The 22,404-nt window shown below is 47.6% G+C and overlaps 1 protein-coding gene across 3 annotated transcripts; it reads right to left on the bottom strand.

The window, feature by feature from the left end:
• Positions 1–6,490: 6,490 nt before the first annotated feature.
• Positions 6,491–14,677, bottom strand: LOC135896542 (dentin sialophosphoprotein-like). Of its 3 annotated transcripts, XM_070525822.1 has the most exons (6): positions 14,180–14,677; positions 13,412–13,549; positions 10,153–10,365; positions 9,518–9,682; positions 6,894–7,979; positions 6,491–6,809 (listed from the first exon to the last, which is right to left on the bottom strand). In XM_070525822.1, exons 1-6 carry the CDS (start codon positions 14,564–14,566, stop codon positions 6,675–6,677), a joined length of 2,124 nt encoding a protein of 707 aa, XP_070381923.1. In that variant the 5' UTR covers positions 14,567–14,677; the 3' UTR covers positions 6,491–6,674. The 3 variants fall into 3 exon arrangements, with proteins under 3 accessions (XP_070381923.1, XP_065281041.2, XP_065281042.2); XM_065424969.2 differs by having other exon boundaries at positions 6,491–7,979; XM_065424970.2 differs by having other exon boundaries at positions 6,491–7,979; positions 9,518–9,667.
• Between the last annotated feature and the right edge of the window lie 7,727 nt (positions 14,678–22,404).

Genomic DNA, 22,404 nt, shown 5'->3' with positions numbered 1-22,404 from the left:
AGGTAATAAACTCTCGAAGGGCGCGTAGTCGCCGCTAATTGCAGTGGTTCCGCTTCTCCATGCATCCGCGTGGTGCAACGGTTTCGATATCTGACTTCTGTGCTGGAGAGTCAATCTGCGTCAGGTCGTGTGTTTGGTAGTGTGTTTCAATGCTGCCATACGACAATTTCGATAATAGTTTTTTTTTGATAACTTATAACGCAGCATTTGCTTTAAAAGGGGTCACTTTGTAAGGTTACGAAGCCCCTTAAAGGCAGAAGGACGAGGTTCAGGCAAATTCGTGTGCGATCCATCATTCTCATGCTGGCTCAAACTGCCCCGCTTGCGGCTTGCGTAGACAACTAGCGCCACAGTTCCCTCTAGTTAATTATCTGAAACTCTACGAATTGATGAGGATTACTAGACGTTCCTTTATGGTGTGATCCGGTGAAATCACGTCGTGTGGAAGGTGTGGCAGCGCGCTTCGTAACCTTCCAGCGAAAACTCTAGAAAGTTGCGTGTGTGCGCTTCTGCGCATGCAGGACTAGAGCGAAGGACACCTGCCGAAAGCAGCATTTCGCCTCATTTTACATTTTCTTTTTCTTTCTTGAAACTTTATCTCTCTATCTTGTTCACTGTCTGCATCTTTGCGCGCCATTTTTTCTCTCCAGAGAAGGCAGGCGTAGTGGCTCTCCCATAGTGGCACTTGGCGGCAAGCACTCATTTTTTCCGGTGTACGTGGCTGTTTAGATGTTTGCAAGCCGAGTGATAACCGACGTTGCTACCGTACGCGCAACGCGAAGTATGAAGGCATGGCAAGTTATAGAATACGACGAGCGCCGGTCATTATCGATAAATTGTGCAATAGTGCGATTCTGACAAATGTCTTTAAGTGTTTCTTATTGTCTGTAGGTAAATTGACGCCAAACCAGCTTAGACAATAGTACTCTATAAAAACTCTATTGGTGCTAATTTCGCGCCACCAGATTGATTACGAGAAGAGAAAATGAAAGCGAAGCTCCTTTTTCTTTTTGCATTTCGCGCCCTTCCGCCGTCCCTGGTACGTCAGTGTGACGACAGGGATTTCAAAGTGTTTTGTCGTATTTGGGCCACCTCTATCTTAATGAAAGTTGGCGAAAAGCGCCGGCTTCAGTATTTGAATCCCTTGTCATAGCCCATCTTTGCCGATGAAAACTGAACTCTCGATAGCTTTCTCATGACGTCAGCGTCGCAGCTTCTCGCCCTGCAGGTACCTCAACAAGGTGGCCACGGTGATGTCACTGGACCATATCAGATACCCTCGGATTGCATTGCTTCTTGACGGGGACTAAATTTCACTGGAGTATCTTCTCTTACCGAATTGTAATTCGCCGCAAGACGTGGCTGTTGTGTTGTCATACTGTTAATTTTGTTGTTTACGCAGCTTCTCGACATTCTACTACACCAAGATGGCGTCGCCACGTGGCCTTCGTAGCGTGTTTTGCTTTGTGCACTAGAAGAAAGTGTTTCTCATATATATATATATATATATATATATATATATATATATATATATATATATATATATATATATATATATATATATATATATATATATATATAAATATATACATATATATATATATATACACATGCATGTGTGTGTGTATGCGCGCGCGTCGCTTTAGGGTGCCTTTGATCTCCTCCGCGATTGCCTACGACAAAGTGAGCAAGAAGCTTTGACCGTGCTAGACATACGGGAAAATCACGTTGTGGTATAGAATCACGGGATAGCGCTCCGCACCGTTATGGGCAGAGGGCGTCACTGTGCCTTGGTACCGTAAACCGCACGTGGTAAGCGCATTATACGGCTGTATGCGGTATTGCCGTTCCGTGCGGCGATGACCGCAAACGTTTTAACTCCGTGTGTTGCTCGATGCGTACAGTAAGGTGATGATGATGATTATAGTTGCTTGTATTCAAGCCTTGCACAATCAACAACTATGTGCCGAGCGCGAAATATTCATTTCGGCCAATATTAGAGAGGTTTAATTAGCTTATCTACGCGCATCTCATTATGGAGGAGCCGAGTGAACGTAAACGTAGACGTCAGCCACAAAGCCGATAGCAACATCTTGTGACACTGCCCAAGAACGCGTGAAGCGATTTTGTGTTACATAGGTTGTGTTACATCTGCCAGTGTAAAATGGGGACAGCGATACAAGTGAGAAGGAGCCGTTCTCGAGGACGGCTCCTTCTAACTTGCATCGCTGTCGACATTTTACAGTGGCAGATAAGTAGGATCTTGTTTGTTATTTCTGTTTGTCAGCTTGCAGTGTGTTTTTTTACTGTTCGTTTTCTAGTCAATCTTATTTTGCTTTGACCTTTCTTCTCATTCGGCCTAACTGTATTACTCACCCGTGACAAAGTATACGGTCGCAAGTTTAGTTCAGTTCAGCTCGAGTATATACCCCGGCCTAGAATTCCTGCCTACTTGCTGTCAGTCGCGCCACAGAAGGCAAAAGGTGGCCCGTGAGACGTGGGTACGTGCGGCGTGGATTGCGTGGCCGACGCCACATTCTCGCAGCGCCTTGGCGTATGGTATAAAGCGCGCGGATGCGCAGCAATGAGGCATTACGGTATTACCCTACTTGCCGTATAGGGCAACACGGCACTGCTAAAATTCTGCTGTGCCTTTTCGCAAGCTAACTGCGTCAGAGGTTACAAGAGTTAGTTGTGCGATTGCTCGCGCTCATGTGCGCGTTCTTTATTCACGCCTTGCCTTGCTTTCACATTGCACCCTCACTCCATGGATAGCACGAGGTGGCCAAAACGGTTCGCCTGGTAGGCTCCTTGCGTTTCCTGCCTCCCCCCGCCCCCCTGAATGCTTCATTGTGGTTTTTTTTTTGCTTTCTCATAATTTTCGCGTGCCAGATCAGTTATTGTTCTGACTGCTCTACGCTAGTGTTCGGTAGGTGCATAGGAATCATTCGAGAGAACCTGCCATAACAAAGGCTGGTCCCCCTCCAGCCGGCACTTGTGTGCACTAAGTGTCTTCTCCGATATCACTATTTCCACCATTTCCCTTTTAAAATCGTGAATTGTCTGCAGTAATGTGAGTGGGCATGGTGCCGTTTTCGGCTAGATACGTTGCAACGTGTTTCCTGGTTGCCTTTTTTGAATGACTGTTCTCCTGGCTGATCGGTAGCTTCCATCTGTGCTGCCTCTTCAGATGTATTGTTATCCAGAGGTAGATGGGCGTGCGTTGCTAACATCACTGCAGCAGCAATACGAACGTCGTTGCACACAGTCAACAGTGGCGTGCTCGCCACTGCAACGTCTCCGTGACGCATTGCACGTTGCAGTCGCATGGCCTAAAATGGCACATCGAACGCATCGAGATGTCGTGCGGAAGGCCCCAAATTGACCTTCTGCGCCTCACTTGGAGCACACTCTCTTCATTCCCTTATATGACAGCATCACCCGAAATCGAGTCACCATGACGAAATTCGGTGGCAGTCTTGGCACATCGAGCGCATCGACATGTAGTGCGGAAGGCCCCAAAATGACCTTCTGCGCCTCATTTGGGGCACACTCTCTTCATTCCCTTATATGCCAGCATCACCCGAAATCCAGTCACGATGACGAAATTCGGTGGCAGTTTTACCATCTCGAGCTTGACCAGTCGGCTGCCATAGCCGATGTCTGTGTTTTCCTTGAAAATAACGTCGGCAATGCCTCGACACTTAACGTGCGGTGTAAGTGCAGCAATCAGGACGTCGTCACTGGCACAGGGTTCAAGACGATACGCCGTCACATAAACCAGCAGTACGACCTTGTTGGCGACCATCAGATAGTCTTTCGCCTCCATCTTGGCGGCCTGAGTCGCGGAACAGACAGCTGCCAATAACTTGTTAGCGCCGTGGTGTTGCAGATAGTGCAATCCTCCAGTCCCTACGACTTCGTTGATGGAGTCGACGATGGCGTCAACTGGCGTCGAAACCGGTACATTGAAAAGGAAACACTAGGCTTTCTTTGGGCGTTGGTTTGTCTACGGTTTCTTCACACAAGCAACCACTACGCAATTCGTGCTGCCCAGGCTGATGATACGTACGAAGAGATGTGCCAGCTAATTAGGTTGGCTTATTATGCTGACGTCAAGCAGTTTGGTTTGCCTAAAGCAACTGTTTTTTCCTATAGAGCGGTGTTTGTGTCACTGGTGTGAGAATGAAACTTGAAGTGACAGGGAAATTTCATGTGTAATTTTGATACCACTTCTCAGCGATAGCGAACGTTTTAGCTTAAAACAAGCAGCGTTTACTTTCCAATTAGCCAAGAATTTACATTAGCCGAGTAAAATTAAGCTGCGAGCGGAATCCAGCAAGCTCGGCTATCTTGTAGAGTTGGAGTGCAGGTGCACAGCGTTTTTGTGCGAGGACCTTATAATTCTTACGTCGTCGCCGCGACTATAGAATACTTTCCTACTTCATACAACATCGTAGTACCACTTGTACATCGTACTAATTATTGGATTGGGATATATCGTATGTTTTTTTTATTGATATGATATAAGGAGATGTTGGCGCGCAATTTAAGGCGCCGGCTACTCCTTATCTCTTGGGTGGTTCCGTCATACATCATTCAGGGCTCACGGGTACATATCAAATAATCATTTCACACAAGCACCAGGACTTATAAAGCAACGTTTCCACAGGAAGACTATGGCAAATGTCCCCACACCTATGTAGTCGAAAGTCTCAAAAGTAGAAACAATACTGTCGCCTAATAACACGTTTTCTAGTCAGCGGGTCAGCGGGTACATACAATATACATGGCAAATGTCTCCACACTTATGTAGTCGAAAGTCTCAAAAGTACAAACGATACTGTTGCCTAATAACACATTGTCTAGTCAGCGGGTGGTATATACATTGTGTAAATATATTAGCACATACAGTCACAACAAAGCAGTTAACATAATTCCCAAACAGATGGATATATAGAGTCACATTGAAATGAACAGAACAATGAAAGCACTAATAACGTCCAGCGATGCCGCTGTCTTCAAAGAAAGTCTTTAGTGCTTTTAAAGCGCTCTTCTGGAAAACCGTTGTTGGCCAAGGGCCCAAAAGTTTCCTTAAACTGAAAGGTCTGCGGTCTAATTTACTTAGCGCTGATTTAAGTCGGCATCTTGGTGTGTCGTGATGTGGGCAATCTAGAAGGAGGTGATATATATCTTCATCTACAAATCCGCAATCACATTCGGGGGTTTCCGCTCGGCCAATTCTGTGTGAGAAATGCTTTGTGTAGGCAGTGCCTAGCCTTAATCGATGAATAAGCGTTTCCATAGTTCTATCTAAGGACAATGAAAATTTGAATTCAATAAATGGATCAATATGATATAAGTTAGAGCTCTTAGAATTCTGGTCAAACCAAGTGTTTCTAGACATGTTGAAAGACGTTGTCCTTATAATGCAGCGTAATTCATTCTTTGATATTGGGAGCGGAGCCGTATCATCTTTCAGGTGCGCTTGTCGTGCTGCTTCATCGGCTGCTGTGTTGCCAGGAATGTTGCAATGCCCTGGTATCCACTGGAATGCTATTGCATGTTTTGCTTCGCTTGCCTTTGTGAGGTATTTAAGTGTTTCATATATTATACTGTCGCTGAATGTTTCCCCTTTGTGCTGCAGAGTGATGTTAGAGCCGCCTGTGAATCGCTGAAAATTACCCATTTTTGCGCTTCTGTTACTGACAATATAAATTTTACCGCACATAGGATTGCGAACAGTTCAGCCGTTGTGGACGAAGTCGCACGAGATAACCTAAATGATTCTTGTTTGTTGAGGTGCGGTATAATGAATGATGAAGTTGAACAGGTTGCTGTACTGGAGCCGTCTGTATGTATGTAACTCAAAGCTTCCCATTTCGTGCTCTCGCTATAGCCCGGGACACGTGTGAAATAATAGTTGCAGATGAATTTTGTGAGCTAATTTCCAGACCTGCCTTTTCATCACAATGTGCAGAATTTGATATTTCAGTAGAGTTGGCTAAGCGAAAAATTACTGCTTGCTACTGGGCCGAACATCCTCAATTAGATCACACTTTCACATTAAACGAGCTCCATTGTGCAATTGCATCATGTCGCCAAAAGTCCGCTGCTGGGCCGGACGGCATTACGTACAATATGCTAAGAAAGCTCGGACCGACAGGTACAAATGCGCTCTTAGACATCTATAATAACTTATGGATAGAGGAAACTGTACCTGACTCTTAAAAAGTCGCTCGAATCATATCGTATGTTCTTTAATTGCAAGCAAGTGCGCCGCGTTAGGCTGCAAAGTGTTAAATTGCTAGTATGTGTCACTTCGCTTTCATTCACCCCGCTTTAATGTGAGGAATCGAGCGGCCACTTATGCTTGTTGCAGACATTTACAATTCTAAATAAGCAACAATTCCTATAAATCAGTAGCTCCAACGAATAGCGCTCGAAGAATGCACGCCTCTAGTTCTTTTAGGCACACGGACTGCGGGAATGTTTTAAAAGAAAGCGCTTTATTTGCTGCAGAAGCGTACATAAGGAAAGACTACTTATGACGAATGGTATGCATCACTGTCCCGTGCAGAGCTTCCTTGCTTAGAATCGTCCTGGTCGCCCCTATCGGCAGGGTTTTCGCCATTCGAATCATCAGGACCGCCGCTAAGGACAGGGCTTCCATCTTAGGAATCGTCTGGACTACTGCCACGTGCAAGGGTTTCGTCATTCAGATCCTCTGGACTTTCGCCACGGCTAAGGCTTCCATATATGGAATCGTCAGAACTACTGCCACGTGCAAGGCTTTCGTGATTCAGAACCTCTGGAGGACCGCCATGGACAGAGCATCCAGCTTTTGAATCGTCTGGAACACCGCCATGTGGAAGGCTTTCCTCATTCAGAACCTCTGGAGGACCGCCATGGACAGAGCATCCAGCTTTTGAATCGTCTGGAACACCGCCATGTGGAAGGCTTTCCTCATTCAGATCCCCAGGATCACCGCTAGGGACCGGGCTTCCGTCTTTCAAATCTCCAGGATCACCGCTGGGGACCGGGCTTCCGTCTTTCAAATCCTCACGACCACGGGCAGGGCTTCCATCTTTCGAATCCTCTCGACCACGGGCAGGGCTTCCATCTTTCGAATCCTCTCGACCACGGGTGGGGCTTCCATCTTTCGAATCCTCTCGACCACGGGTGGGGCTTCCATCTTTCAGATCCTCTCGACCACGGGCAGGGCTTCCATCTTTCAGATCCTCTCGACCACGGGCAGGGCTTCCATCTTTCAGATCCTCTCGACCACGGGCAGGGCTTCCATCTTTCAGATCCTCTCGACCACGGGCAGGGCTTCCATCTTTCAGATCCTCTCGACCACGGGCAGGGCTTCCATCTTTCAGATCCTCTCGACCACGGGCAGGGCTTCCATCTTTCAGATCCTCTCGACCACGGGCAGGGCTTCCATCTTTCAGATCCTCTCGACCACGGGCAGGGCTTCCATCTTTCAGATTCTCTCGACCACGGGCAGGGCTTCCATCTTTCAGATCCTCTCGACCACGGGCAGGGCTTCCATCTTTCAGATCCTCTCGACCACGGGCAGGGCTTCCATCTTTCAGATCCTCTCGACCACGGGCAGGGCTTCCATCTTTCAGATCCTCTCGACCACGGGCAGGGCTTCCATCTTTCGATTCCTCTGGACCACGGGCAGGGCCTCCATCTTTCGATTCCTCTGGACCACGGGCAGGGCCTCCATCTTTCGATTCCTCTGGACCACGGGCAGGGCCTCCATCTTTCGATTCCTCTGGACCACGGGCAGGGCCTCCATCTTTCGATTCCTCTGGACCACGGGCAGGGCCTCCATCTTTCGATTCCTCTGGACCACGGGCAGGGCCTCCATCTTTCGATTCCTCTGGACCACGGGCAGGGCCTCCATCTTTCGATTCCTCTGGACCACGGGCAGGGCTTCCATCATAAAGCAGCTCGGGGTTAATCGGCTCCTGGGGTAAAGTAATAGTAGCATTGAGAACGTCTGCATAAGGAAAGTGGGAAAGAATACCGAGTTCTGGGCAAAGTAAGGCATAACGCAGATGTTAACTAGTGCCATCTATATGTTTAAGCTGGAGAACAGAAAACATTAGCCTCTTGTGTACAACAGCCAAATACGACAAAACCCATTATTGAGTTAAATTTGACTTCATTTGAAGGTTCTCTCTTCCGCGATGGAGCGAATATGACACGGTCACACGTGCAAGCTACGCCGATTCAGTATCTGCTTCCAAGAAACCAAAATCCCTGTCAAACGCTGTCGGAATACTTGGCGCAGTGATGCGCGGGCAGGAGCTGCGAGCCCATAACTTTCCCTTCATTGCCACTGAGCGAAGCATGAAGAATGCGTCCATTTCGCTTTAATCATTTTCGCTGCAAAAACCACCGCGCGTATCTGGAGCCTTCACCGTCCATGCACAGGGGGGGGGGGGGGGAGGAGTATTCTGTAAGAGCCCACCTAGTGGATTGTCCATTTCCTGATTGGATGAAGCTCTAAGAGAGAGGAGGCGAGCGGCTTTAGTCAATAACCAGCGGCCGAAATGGACAGTCCACTAGGTGGACTTACAGAATATCCCCCCCGTGGATTTGACTATAACACGTGGATTTGACTATACAAATAACCCGCTATTCGTAAAATCTTCAGAAAGGGTTTGTATTCGCCCATATTACATCTTCCAATGACGTTTACGCCTCTACAATGCATAACCAAGCGAAGGAAAGCAAGAACAGAAGACAAACTGCTCCAGAACGCGCGCGAACCTTGTCTGTCCTCCGACTTTAGTGGCCCTCTGATAGCTAGTTTTTGCATGTACAAGTATATGAAACGTAAAAGGTCTGATAATTAAACATGTTCTTGTGTTATAATAAAGCTAAGAACAGCTTTTTACGTGCTGTATCACTAGGAAATGAATCATTGTGACAGATGGAACGGCGCTAGCCAGGCGCGTCTTCAATGCGTCATGGCTCTCCGAGAAATATGTCAATCCGGAGTCAAAATATTCCGGCATTCCCGTGCATACCACAGCGCAGCAGCGCCAGACTTTCCTCTAGGTAACACAGTGAGGAACTATGTACCGTGACAGCACGACTGAGCTAAAGCGCCTCGAACGCCCGTGTAATTTTGTATCCCAATAAAGAACTCCCGTTAATTGCTGGCCTTGTGCATTGGCATGGAGCAACTTGCTTGTTTTTATTATCCATCCCGAGAAGGCGGGCTAAGACGAAATGTTTAGGTGTACGGAGCTATCGTGTCCCGGAGAAAAAAATCTGCTTTCATTTCAGTTATCCAAGTACAAACCTGCGCTATACCCTCATTCCTGCGGTAGTTGAACTATCGGAGCGCCGTAGTTCCCTCTAATTTATTAGAAAACTATGGGTGGCTCGATCGGCCTTTGTCCAAGAAAGACCCCCCCCGCCCCTCAAGGCAATGTCGTAAATGCGCCTTCAATAAATAAATGAAAGAAGCACTTCAAATAGTTAAAAGACTTACTGTAGAGCATACTGTGCCGCATAACAGCGCCGAAAGTGAGGTCCACACCGTCCGGTAGAGGAGCACGAAAGCGTCGACGTACACCCGCCAAAGCTGGGTAGAGAGCTTGACCACGTGACGGAACGCAGCGGTGCCATGCTCACTCGCAGTCTGCAATATATAACGCTGCAGAAATCATCGCAGAAAACGCTGCTACAGGCCCTACCACACGGTTGCCATTCACTGTACGTATTGAATCGTTTACATTAAACATTTCCCTGCTTCTTGAAATGACCGATCAGGAAGGAGGTTCAACGATAGCCCGACATACGTTTACAGACGAAGGGAAATCAAACACAGCAAACAAAACAAGTGTGAAAACAAGTGTGAAAACAAGTGTGAAAACAAGTGTGAAAACAAGTGTGAAAACAAGTGTGAAAACAAGTGTGAAAACAAGTGTGAAAACAAGGGCAGCAACAGAACAGCAATACCTGAAAAGCAGCAAAAGTTAACGGAACAAAAGTGAGGTGTTTCGCGACTTTGCTTGTGACGTCGTCATGACATGTGATGCGCCGGCTGGTTTCGCTATCCCGGTGTTTTCAGGAATGACCCTGGCTTAAAGTTATGTTCGAACTGATACCGAACGAAAAACGTACCGTTGGCCTGTGAAAAGGCTCGGCGGGCTCTTCCAGCACACTCTCGGCTGTAGCGAAGACCTTTCCGATGAGGTCATTGGCCCTTCGGTGCTCGGTTATTGCGTACTGAGATACGCAGATGGAGGCCTTCCAGAGCAGGCGAAAAATTCGGGGCAGGGTATAGTTTCGGGGATGGGCCTCCGACGTGCAGTCTTCATTTATGTTTTTGATGCACTGCAATTAGAACAACATCAGCTCATTGATACTGACATTTTTGAGGTTTGTAAGCGCCATACTCGTGCACTGACGGGAACCGCGCGCGAAAAATGTTTACTGTGGAAACGCGTGAAGTACGTTAACGAGAAATTTAAGAGTAAATTTTGCCCCAGGGTGGAACACTTTCGCTTCACGGGCATCTATAACGACAGCTGCCCTCTTTAATGAAGGCTAGAGATGCTTGCGTGGCTGCCGGTTTGACGTGACACTGCAGGTGTTGGGTAAAAGATACGACGGTGGCTCAGTTCAACACGTACGTCTTCTCTGCCTCTGGCCGCGGAGAGCAGTGCTGCACCGTGGCCCAAAATCGACTCGAATGTGAACTTGCAAGCAGCCAGCGCCGTAGCATAAGTGGTAGTGCAACGGTCGTGGGTTCAAATCCCTAGTTTTTCTCTACAATATTACGAAACTTTCCTTAGTTTCATTTGCTGCATTCATATGGTTGTCACTAAGAAAAATCGAGCCCCTCAATTCCCCTTCTCATTCACTATTAACTTTTGGAATTACGAATAAAAGTCGGGGATTTTACGTGACAGAACCACGATTTGAATTTCGACCATTTGGGGGTCTTTAACACGCACCCATTTTATGGTGCATGAGTGCTTCCGCATTGCGCGCCATGCATTTTGTTTGGAGTGGTGAAACTGTGCTGTCGGTTATTCCATAGCGGAAGACCGCCGTTATCTTTTTTTTGTTTTTACGAGCTTGCGTTCTTTAACGGCAACCGCAAAATACGGTAAGCTAACGTGTTTTTGGATCCAGTCCAAGTCTTAATGCGGCCGCCTTGAGGGAATCTGCCCCCCCGCTCAGCAGAGCAGCCCCACGAAATACAGTGTATTGTATCTGTAAATACAGCGTAAAGTGTATATACAGTGTATTGTTAATACAGTATAAAGTGTATTTCGCTCATGCGAAATACACTTTTCGACAAAATAGGACAGGGCAAGAGCTGGCGAATAAAACGAACTGCCTCGCTGAAGCGTTTCGCGTTACGAACGGGCGATTGACGTCGTGAAAGCGTGGGAAATGCGCGATTAACTGCCGAATTGACAAGCGCACTACGCCGACATGGCCCCTGTCAAAAGAAAATAACATGTGGTCATGCCGGATTTGCTGCCATTAAAAGCGTGCAACGTGACATTGGGAATTGTACCCTATACAAGCGAAGTGTAAGCGAGCTGCTAGAAATCATGGGGGGGGGGGGGGTCACCTCAGATGTAATAATAATCAGATTTGGGGTTTTACGTGCCAAAACCACTTTCTGATTATGAGGCACGCCGTAGGGGAGGACTCCGGAAATTTTGACCACCTGGGATTCTTTAACGTGCACCTAAATCTAAGCACACGGGTGTTTTCACATTTCGCCTCCATCGAAATGCGGCCGCCGGGGCCGGATTCGATCCCGCGACCTCGTGCTCAGCAGCCCAACACCATAGCCACTGAGCAACCACGGCGGGTAACACCTCAGATGTGGTCAACAAAGATGTTAACCACATCTGTAGCTCCCGCCCTGTCATCGAGCCTCTTGGGTAGATAAGACGGCAGACCTTCCCGAGAACACGTTGGTCCCGAGTTCGATCCCCAGGCCATAACGAATTGTGGTTCAACGGCGAAGCTTTCCGCGAAACTCTTCCAGGTTTTTCTGTAAGCGGACCCTATCAACGGTCCAGAAACCGTGGCATCGGCGAAAATTTTGAGTCTTTTAGCGCAGCCTCAATTAGAATCAGTGTTCGAATAGGCTAGAGATACAATACTTCTGGAAATTTCGAGGAATGAAATTGCAGAAATATAGCTTGTATATACTATTCCATAAATGAAACAGCTGTTAAGTAGGTGCGATATTTACACAGTGAACGCGACGACAATGGAAGCAACACATTGTTCACTGCTTGTTATCTTCAAGGAAAGATTGCTAATCTTAATTATGAGAAACGGTCCACTGAGCGTCCAGGTAACTCACTAGACACACTCGCATTATAATCCATTGCGGCTGCTCCCAGATTCACATTTGATTTCACGTGGACGAGTTTTTCAACAAATTTACTTGCAAGCATGTTGCTAAGCTCGCTACGAACATTTGAAAAGACCAGTCTAGTTCACCACTGGCAGATGGCGAAAGTATTGCAGCAACCGAGTGCTATAACCGTCAGCGGCCGATTAGTGCTCAGGCTCTCTGGATTTTTTTCTCCGGTCCTTCCATCTCTAGAATAAGCACATGTCTCGAGCACTGGTCTATCGGCCTGCGTGTCCAGGCTGATTTTTTTTTTCTGTCAGCTGTGGCCCTCAGACTTTTGCAGGCGACTGTACATTCTACGCGTGTGGATGGTAATGCCTTCCTGTCTGTCATAAAACTTCCGCCGCTTTTAGCGGCCGAAGTTTGGTTGCAGAATTGTTTGCCTGCAGTGAACGTCATGTCAGCGTTGTCTCACCCTGACGCCTTAGCTCTGCCGTTTATCTATGAAAGCCTGTAGTCTTATTGATGGAATGGGAGAATGTTTATGGCTGGGCTAGCCGTTTTCAACCTTCGAAGTACGAATTGTCGAGGCGGGGCTACCCAGTTTGCGGCGTGTCGCTTTTAGCACGATGCATAGATATCGCCGGCGTTGCATGTCTGCACACCGCAGCTACAGAAAAACGGGGAGCGGAACACCACCACTGACCAAGAACCCGCCAAGCTGGACAGCTGTGCGAGTGTATTGAACCGCCTTGTTTTTTTTTTGGGGGGGGGGGGGGCACGTGCCCGAGTGTTCAGTTGGAGTTGGGGCGTGACTTGTCTGGTCTACGTCGAGCACAGGCCAGCCCGAACATGCGCTTTCGAAGAGAGTACGGTAGCGCGATTAAAAGACGGGACAAAAGACACATAGGGATGTGTCTATGTGTCTTGTTTTGTCCCGTCTTTTATTCGCGCTACCGTACTCCCTTTGAAGATGCATTACCAACAAGCCCACATTGCAACCCTCGCGAACATGCGAGTTCCCGGAGCAACGCTGTGTTGAGCACGTACCGCGTCGCACGCCGATTCAGCAACGGCCAGTTCCTGCCAAACGGTGGCGCGAGTGCAGCGCACGAAGGAGGCGGCAGTTTCTGCTGGCTGGCACGCAGCCTTGAGGACACGCTCGGACAGGTCCCGGCAGACGTCGACCTGCGATAAAGTGGTGATGGTCGGAAAGACAGAAGTTTTGTCGGTTTGAACAGCACTGAGGGCCATGCGTACAGGTACTGCGACTGGTCATTTGTCAAAGCAATCTACAGAAGAGAGCATTCCGAGGGGCATGACGCAGGCTGACTCAGCAATTAGCCGAGTCCTCCCGTGCCAAGGGACCGTTGTAAGGAACGCGTTAGCAGCGTCAACAACAGCAAACGAGGGGAACAAAAGTTCGTTCCCTCATTCAAAAAGACACGGCGACGGCGGAAGGATTCTGTCCGCAAGAGAGTTTGAACATGCGCGACGGGAGAATCAAAATGGCGAGTCATCTGCAGAAGAAATCACAATTCTGGTAGGGACGCGGTGGCGGGATGTTACAATGAGCGTGCTCTACATTCCACTAAGTTACACGTTCCTAAGTGCTCAGTCACTCACCATTGAGTGACTAAACAAATCTAAACTCGCTCGTCTAAACGAATAGTTTGCGTCGAGAAAACGCCGGTTAATTGGCAAAAGTGAGTAATCCTAGAGGATAGTGTCCCCTTGCAATCCCGTCGAGACAGCGCACACAACTCATGCTGGGCATATTGAGAAGAACCGGGTGCGTTAATAAAAACGACTGCTAACCTTTTCCCTCACGTAGTCGCGTCCATCGGTGTACTTGCGTGTTCCAAAGTCGCGGGCGTCTCCGATGATCTCGTGCGGCATTTTGATAGTCACCGGATAATTGTTCTCGAGCTTCTGCAAGACCTTGCAGGCGAGGTCGTCGGCGACCTGAAGTGGCCCGGAGAGCTGTTCCACGGCGGGCTTTCCGACACGGGCGTAAGCGTGCGAAGCGCATTTCTCGACGGCGCCCAGAGCGATCGCAGCCAGGGCGGAGCGCTTCTTCAGCGCGTTGTAGCACTCCGCGGTCGCGAAGCACAAGAAGTTCACGCTGGGAACAGACGTTACGTGTTCCACGAAATGGTACTTGATGCCTTGATGGCCATCGTCCCTTGCACTGGCGCTACCCATTGCAGAAACAAGCACCGCTGAGGCGGTGTTCTGGAACTATTCTGAAAGACACACTCGGGAGTATTCAAGGAAGGTGGCGCTGCGGTCACTGAGTGGGCGGTTCAGAAGCGTCCTTGTATTTATAGCATTTTACCCTTGCCATACGTATGATGTCACTGAACAGGGGTTTGTAACGGGCTCTAGCGCAAGTTCAGTTTTTGTGCCAATCAAAGAGTTGGGCGGCCTGCTCAGACTGATCACTCGTTTGAGCACGTGATTATGAAGTGTGTTCCAACTTCTTGTCACCGCTTAACACCTTCCTTCTTTGTTGTTGTTGTTGCCGCAAAAAGCGTCGTTCTTTTTATCCTTTGCGCATCTTGCGTTCCTATATAACATAAATACGAGTGTATCAAAAACTGCCGGTAATCGCCTGCGCTTATGTTTTTGTGGGCTATGCCTCTTGATAGCCTGCGCTCGCGTTTCTAAGGCGAAAGCCTTAGATCGCTCTCTTTCAAGATGGCGATGTGGAGTGCAGGAAATTGAAGCGCTCGTGCCAATGCTCGAGCGTCTGTCGTGTTATTCCACATCGCTACCACATCAATGCCGCTAATCATACTAAAAAGACAGTTAAGTAATTTAGAGTTCATTAAAGCAATGGAACCCACTACCTTTGGTGACCGTCTAACCCTTGATCTTTGATGGAAGCCGAACCCATGATCTTTGGTGTTAATTAGGTTGAAGTTGATTGACGCACAGTCAATTATTAGCGCGTTGTTTAATGCACGCTAACCCATGACTTCTGGGAAGGGGGGGGGGGAGGGTGCAAAACAAGTCATAAGACGCAACAACGCCTTTGAATGCGAATGTCAAGTAATATAATGGATGTCTCTCGAGCGTGCAGGCTTTCGCCTTGACGCTATCGGCGTATGCTAAAGTGACTGTCAATTAGTTTTCTACTCTAGTCTCGTTCTTTCCGCCGTTCCCAGGAAAGTCGGGATCGACAATCGCATAAAGGTGACAATGACTGTCAAGATTTAGCCTGATATTATGGTGTAATGTGCGATGATTTTTAATGCTAAGCATTCTAGTCCGAGTCAACGTGTTATCTGGCCGTTTTCGCGCCCCTATCCAATATATAGTGTAGTCTAATGAAGCTGACAATTCAGCCGAAAAGACGGAACACTTAGAGGGATAGGAGGGCTTAGTTGTAAAAGCTTCAGCAAAAGGTTTTGCTGCAAAATAGAGAGAGAGCAAATGATAAAAGAAAGGTAGGGAGGTTAACCAGGACTGAGCCCGGTTGGCTACCCTACACTGGGGAAAGGTAAAAGGGGACGGAAAAGCGTCGAAGCGAAGCTTTAGTCGCACGCAGGGTTTGAGACCGGGCTATCTAACGGTCCGTCCCGTTCCTCGTTGTGTTACAAAACCAACTGCCCGAACAGCGTGCGAGGAACTATAGAACGCAACTGCGCTGACCATCGTTATCGCTGTCGACGCAGCGAAACTTTAACGTATTTTACTAGCGTGCACAAGTCTTGGGGTTTCCAACATAAAGTGTATGTGGGAGTTCTGTACACTTGTGTACAATAAAACGCCTTGCCAGAAATTTTTGTCACTGGTTTTGCTGCGGTGGCCTTTTGGGGTTAGCCGTACTCGTGCTTTGTATAAAAGTTGTTCGTCATTGTTTAATGCCACTGCACGCACTTTTATTGTAATGTCTTAGAGTACACCGCCAAGGCAACGACAATGTTAAGGCATGCATATAGAAAATACTAGTTCCTTCAACGAGCCCGGGCCGGAAAATTCGGCCCGTGCAGTGCTATAGTGCAGCGCACTACAGTCGAGCGTCTCTACAACGAGTGCCTCTACAACAAAATAACTTGTATAACGAGGGGAATATTTTTTCCCGGTTCTACTGTGTTCTTCTACGGTTCATTGCGCGACCTTTATAATGAAGTGACCTGTATTGCGAACGATTTCGCAAGCCCTAATCACTTCGTTATCAAGGCGTTCGTCTATGAGGCAGTAGAGGAGAACCAGAATGTGAGGAACTCGCATAATGCCAGTTCTTCTCTATTTTGGAACAAGCGAAATCTCGCGACCGATACTCATGCAGAATAATTATATCGCAACTATTTGGACATACGTTCGTTATACCTGGCTTCGGCTTTTTTAGGCTTGTAGCGCAGTTCAGAACTAGCAGAAAGGAAGGTGGAAGGGGCAATGACAAGGAATGGAGAGCAGGGGTATAGCGATTACCCCTTCCACCTTCCTTTCTTCCTCGTTCTGAGCTGCGCTACAAGCCTAAAAAGTCACGACATACCAACTCGCCCAAACTGCCACGCTTTTGACCTGGATTTGGCTCTAGACGCATCGATTACCGTCCGCTGGGTGTTTCTACGAAAACCGTAAATATTGAAAGATACATCCATTTGGAAATAACAGCACGGTTCCTTCGGAGAGATGCCGTCAGCGGAGCCGATCTCGGGGTGACGGGTGGAGCGTGGTAATTTGTCGTTAATTAAGGAAAATTCATTAATTAAGTTTTAAACCTTAATTTCCAGCGGGCTCATTGTGATTGCAAAATCGAAGCGAGCTCTCCGTGCAATCCTTATCAATGTCGCCGGTCATCCACATTCGCATAGTGGAATAAGCCTCACGATTATCCGCGGAAACAGTTTTGTGACTAAATTCGGCTATCAGAGCGCGCGAAACCGAAACATGGGGGGCTGCCGCGCGAGTGCAAAACCACGCCCCTCGAAGCAACGTTCTGTTTGTCACCCAGCAACGGGCAGTAACGCTCAGGATCATTCGACTGGACATTAATGTTATCGCATTCGCAATTCGCAAGAATTACTTAGGTGTCTTCTAATTCGTCATAATTCTCGCTAGGCGGCGGCTCGCCGAACGCGCTAAGCGTCTCAAGTCGCCGCAATCCGCAAATCTCCTTTGTTTCGCGTTTTCAGATCTGCGTGCCTAGCCTGATATTAGAGAATCCTGTGATGGAAGAAGCGTGTTCGAAACCATCCATCGCAAAAAAAAAAGAAAGAGCTCTCGATATATGTATTCCAGCAAATGCACGTTTGCAAAGCGCAAGTTTATTTCTATACTTGCGTGTTTCGACGTCAATTCGCACAAACACCGATACAACTTTCGTTAGAAAACACCTTTCGCGCGCATGCGCAGGGCATATTAACGGATTGTCCGTCGTTGTCGTCGTGAAGATTGCGAAAGTGTCATCGTTAGAGGAGCGAATTAGAATAATTTGGCACGTGGAAGCTCTCCACGCTGTATGCGGTGTCACGTAGCTCGACTGATTGTTTGGTGGGACGGTCAGAAGGCAGATGTGATGGACACTATATGTAAAGTGAAGTCGCTGCCACTTGTTCGGACTTAATTTTCACGCCTGTAATGCGGGATGCTTCTGTGGTGGCTGTTCCGTGTTATTTGAAAACTTCCTACAATGTTATTCTTGGCGGGCTAAAATGCTCTACAGCATGGCCGGAAATAATAATAAAAAAATTCACAGCCATTTCACTGTCTGAAGATGAATGACCAGTGGAGCTGTATATACGGTGATAAATATGGTAATTGTAGATATGTTGATTGAAAATAAAATACACCTGCCACAATGAACTTCGTTTTTCTTTCGCGATTTTCTTGTTGTTCTAATAAATTGCATACTCAACGCATTTTTTTTATTTGTAACCTTGATTTTTCGTTTTTTGGATGTATTATTTTTTTAAAATTACGGGATTTTAAGTACCAAAATCACGATCTGATAATAAGGCACGCCGTAGTGGAGGACTCCGGAAATTGGGACCACCTTGCGTTCTTTAACGTGCACCTAAATCTGAATGGCCATGGCGGCCCATCGAAATGCGGCCGCCGTGGCCGGGAAGACTCATCATTTGGTAACCAAAGTGACTATCACTTTATGATCGCTGTGATATACGGCCGGTGGCTCTGTGGCGACACTGGAAAGTTCCTTGGCCAATGCGAGATCTATAGACGACCGATGACGTTTCGTGGGCACACTGATGTTTGCGTAACATAGAATGCCTAACCTTTCCGGCAGGAACGCCGCGAACCACTTCCCGTGGGGCCGAGACAACGTCTATGTTGAAATCACCCACAATTACGATGGGATCGGAGTCGGTAGGGGTGATCCAACCACAGGTGCATGCGCTTGGCGTTTGCTGCAAAATCTTTGTCTGTATTACGTGCCGCCTGCCGTCGCCGCGTACGTTCCCGCGTCTGTCCACGACGGTGTTCTTCGTAGGCGCGCTGTTCTTCCGCAGACCTCACCGCACGCAGCTTAGCCATTGCACGGGTGGAAGCGAACTGAGGTAAGTTTACGTGGTTTGCCTATGGCGCCCGTGACGTCACACAGCAATCCACACTACACAGTTTATATTCCGGTTTTAGTTTTCTTTATTACGATATCTTTTTTCTCTCAGTACGTTTCGACAATTCTCGTGAGTAAACGCAGCTGGGACACGCCCGGCGATACGCCTTCGCTTTATGCTTTAGCTTTTTTAGCTTCGGGGTGGCCGCCATCTTTGTTGCCTACGCACACAAACCACCAGAACCTAGCGTTTAACAGCTCCACTGTAAAAAGCGTATAACAGCTCCGCTGTCAAAGGTTAAAACTTCTTAATCCATGGTTGAAAGGACTTGGAGCTGGTTCTACTTCGTTACTATACGATTACAGCCAGTGGTCCAGAGACAAAAGCCAACGAAGTCGACCGGGGAAATGCTGCATGAGCAAGAAAACAGGATAAGAAAAACAAAAGGATTGGGAAATGAAATGCGTTGTTACAAAGAACGAACGCTTTCGTTTGCGAATATCGCCAGACACGTCCATTTCGTGCTCCCGGGGGTGGCCGTCGGGCACAGCTCTGTCACGCACTGGCGTGGTGAACCAAGACGTTCTCGCGCTTGAACCGTGACATGCAGTATTCTTAAGATAAGGCTTCTCGCATGCCTACGTCTTTTGCATTGCTTTTTTTTTAAATGAACGATTGGTTGCCCATATAAAGAAAATCGGCAGCCCGAACCCCCTAATGACATGAAATGAACGCGCCAAACATGGAATTCCGATCAAGAACTTGTCGCGACGGGGAACTACGCCGTCATGATTCTTACGATCCGCAAACTCCTTTCTCCAATAACGTTTCGCCGAGTTTAACTGAGCAGTCTTTTTACTTTTATTGTTATTATTATTTTCTTTTTTTATTTAGCGGCCATGTCTTGCAGTTGATTTCATGCTCTCGGTGGCAGTGCTGCGTTCTGCCGAGGAACAAAGTAGTGCCTTTTCTGACGCACCTGCGCGGCTGTGGCATGTTCCTCGCGTGGTGAACCTGCACGATAACGAATTAGCTGAGCTTTGCATGCCTCTATCGTTTGTGCGTCGTTGTCCTTCCGTGCACGTGCAATCTCCTGTTGAACTGTCACGACGTTGGGATCCCTCCCGGAACTCGTACATCGTTAGCAGCTTGCCGTTTCACTCCGGGAGCACCGCGCCTGGTAAGCCACGTGACTTTTCTCCTCTCGCACTGCTTTCCGAGCTGACCGCGAAAGCTTTCGCAGCAGCGAAGCGGGTCAAATGTTCTACTTTCTCGGGGCTTCACCACTCAGAAGTTTTGTGAACATCGCGGAGGTCTTACGGCGGAAGCATGCACTGCGGCGTTCGACTTCAACGTGGTTTTATTGAGAATGTCGAATTCTGGAACATGGTGCCAAACGTTTTGCGACTCGCGTTACAGAAGCAAGGTATTTGTTCCTGCGACTGTTATTCTCGGTCACCCGCTGGGCTTGGCTGTAAGCTGGCCCGTAACAAAGATTATTCTTGTGGGTTGTGTTATCCTTGTGACTCATTTCGGTAGAGTCATTCCAGAGGAAAAAAATGTTAGTCGGGCGCTGTCTGAAAATTGCTGTGCAATGTTTGCGCCACCGGCGTCCACGTTGTACCATGAAAAATGCAAAAGGTGCCGAGTGAGATACTTAGGATTTTGATTCTGGGATTCATGCTTGGTGATGCGCTAGCGCTTTACTAAAAGCACAGACACTAAACACTGAGAGACGGTCGACGCGTTTCGCGTATGTGCTTTTCGTAACGGGCTAGCGCATAACCAAGTATGAACAGCCACTAACTAGACCCCTTTCATAGCACTTTTTCTTCAGGGATGCCACTGTAAGAGCGAGGGGAGACATGCGTTCGGAGGAGTGATGAAGAATTACTGGCTTTCAGGATCATGGAGCCTTGCAGCAGATACCGAACTAGATCATCTCGGAAGATATGACAGGCATATAGAAGCTTAAATTGTCAAACTTTGGTCGCGTAACGTCCTGGATAATTAAGAAGTACTCGCTCGCGTTCCACTCTTAAAGAAAAAAGCTTACACGCCCGCCATATTTTTTTTTTACATTTGGCGTATTTGCTTTAGGAGTGATGGGTTAGCCGAGCTATAATTATAAATTCCTTTTCAAGCCTTTCAATTTGTATAGCTTTTCGCTTCGATAGAAGCTAGTAACCAATAATCGTATTTTTTTCCACAACTATGGTTACATTGCAGTGTAGGATGTGTGTGCTGAAGTCGCTACTAGACTGCCTAAAGCAGGACAAGGATAAGATTCTCACTTGTCTGTTTGTCTCTACTGACATGCCGTAAAACATATAGAGAGACACCCACCACGCCCCAGCGTTCTAGTCGGTCCTGATTTGGGAAATGTCGCCCAGCCGAGACTCGAAAGAAACAAAACAAAAAACGGATGTTTTTAGCTATTGCCTAAGAGACGCGAAGGCAAAAGCCTTGTAAATTAAGCCCACTGTAATTCACCTTAATCCACCGTTATCCACTTTAATCCTCTTTCATCACCTTAATCCACCTCGATCCACCTTATTGACTTTTATCTGGTATAATTCACGCTAAGCCACCTTCATCGTCATCATCAGCCTGGCTACGCCCACTGCAGGGCAAAGGACTCTCCCACACTTTGCCAACTACTCCGGTCATGTACTAATTGTGGCCATGTTGTCGCTGCAAACTCCTTAATCTCATCCGCCCACCTAACTTTCTGCCGCCCCCTGCTACGCTTCCCTTCCCTTGTAATCCAGACCGTAACCCTTAATGACCATCGGTTATCTTCCCTCCTCATTACATGTCCTGCCCATGCCCATTTCTTTTTCTTGATTTCAACTAAGATGTCATTAACTATCATTTGTTCCCTCACCTAACTTCTCTTCTCTTATCTCTTAACGTTACGCCCATCATTCTTCTGTCCATAGCTCGTTGCGTCGTCCTCAACTTAAGTAGAACCCTTTTCGTAAGCCTCCATGTTTCTGCCGCGTGCGTGAGTACTGGCAAGACACGGATGTTACACACTTTTCTCTTGAGGGATAATGGCAACCTGCTATTCGTGATCTGAGAATGCGTGCCAAACGCACCTCAGCCCATTCTTATTCTTCTGATTATTTCAATCTCATGATCCGGATCCGCGGTCACTACCTGCCCTAAGTAGATGTATTCCCTTACCACTTCCAGTGCCTCGCTACCTATCGTAAACTGCTATTCTCTTCCGAGACTGTTAAACATTACTTTAGTTTTCTGCAGATTAATTTTTAGACCCACCCTTCTGCTTCGCCTCTCCAGGTCAGTGAGCATGCATTGCAATTAGTCCCCTGAGTCGCTAAGCAAGGCAATATCATCAGCGAACCGCCAGTTAATAAGGTATTCTCCATTTCCTCTTATCCCCAATTCTTCCCGATCCAGGTCTCTGCCTGTAAACACGATATGAATAGCATTGGAGAGGTCGCATCTCCCTGCCTGACGTCTTTTTTATTATTTATTCTATCATTC

This window comes from Dermacentor albipictus, chromosome 9, assembly GCF_038994185.2.
Source record: "Dermacentor albipictus isolate Rhodes 1998 colony chromosome 9, USDA_Dalb.pri_finalv2, whole genome shotgun sequence".
In the NCBI taxonomy this organism is placed as follows: Eukaryota; Metazoa; Arthropoda; class Arachnida; order Ixodida; family Ixodidae; genus Dermacentor; species Dermacentor albipictus.
Note: the sequence above shows the minus strand (reverse complement) of the source record. Positions and strands in the feature narration are given on the sequence as shown.

Coding starts and splice junctions, on each gene's coding strand:
- LOC135896542 (XM_065424969.2), bottom strand. CDS start 14,566: ATGGGTAGCGCCAGTGCAAGGGACGATGGCCATCAAGGCATCAAGTAC. Junction 10,366..13,411: donor CTGAATCGGCGTGCGACGCG/GTACGTGCTCAA, acceptor TTCTAATTGCAG/TGCATCAAAAACATAAATGA. Junction 9,683..10,152: donor AGCCTTTTCACAGGCCAACG/GTACGTTTTTCG, acceptor TGATTTCTGCAG/CGTTATATATTGCAGACTGC.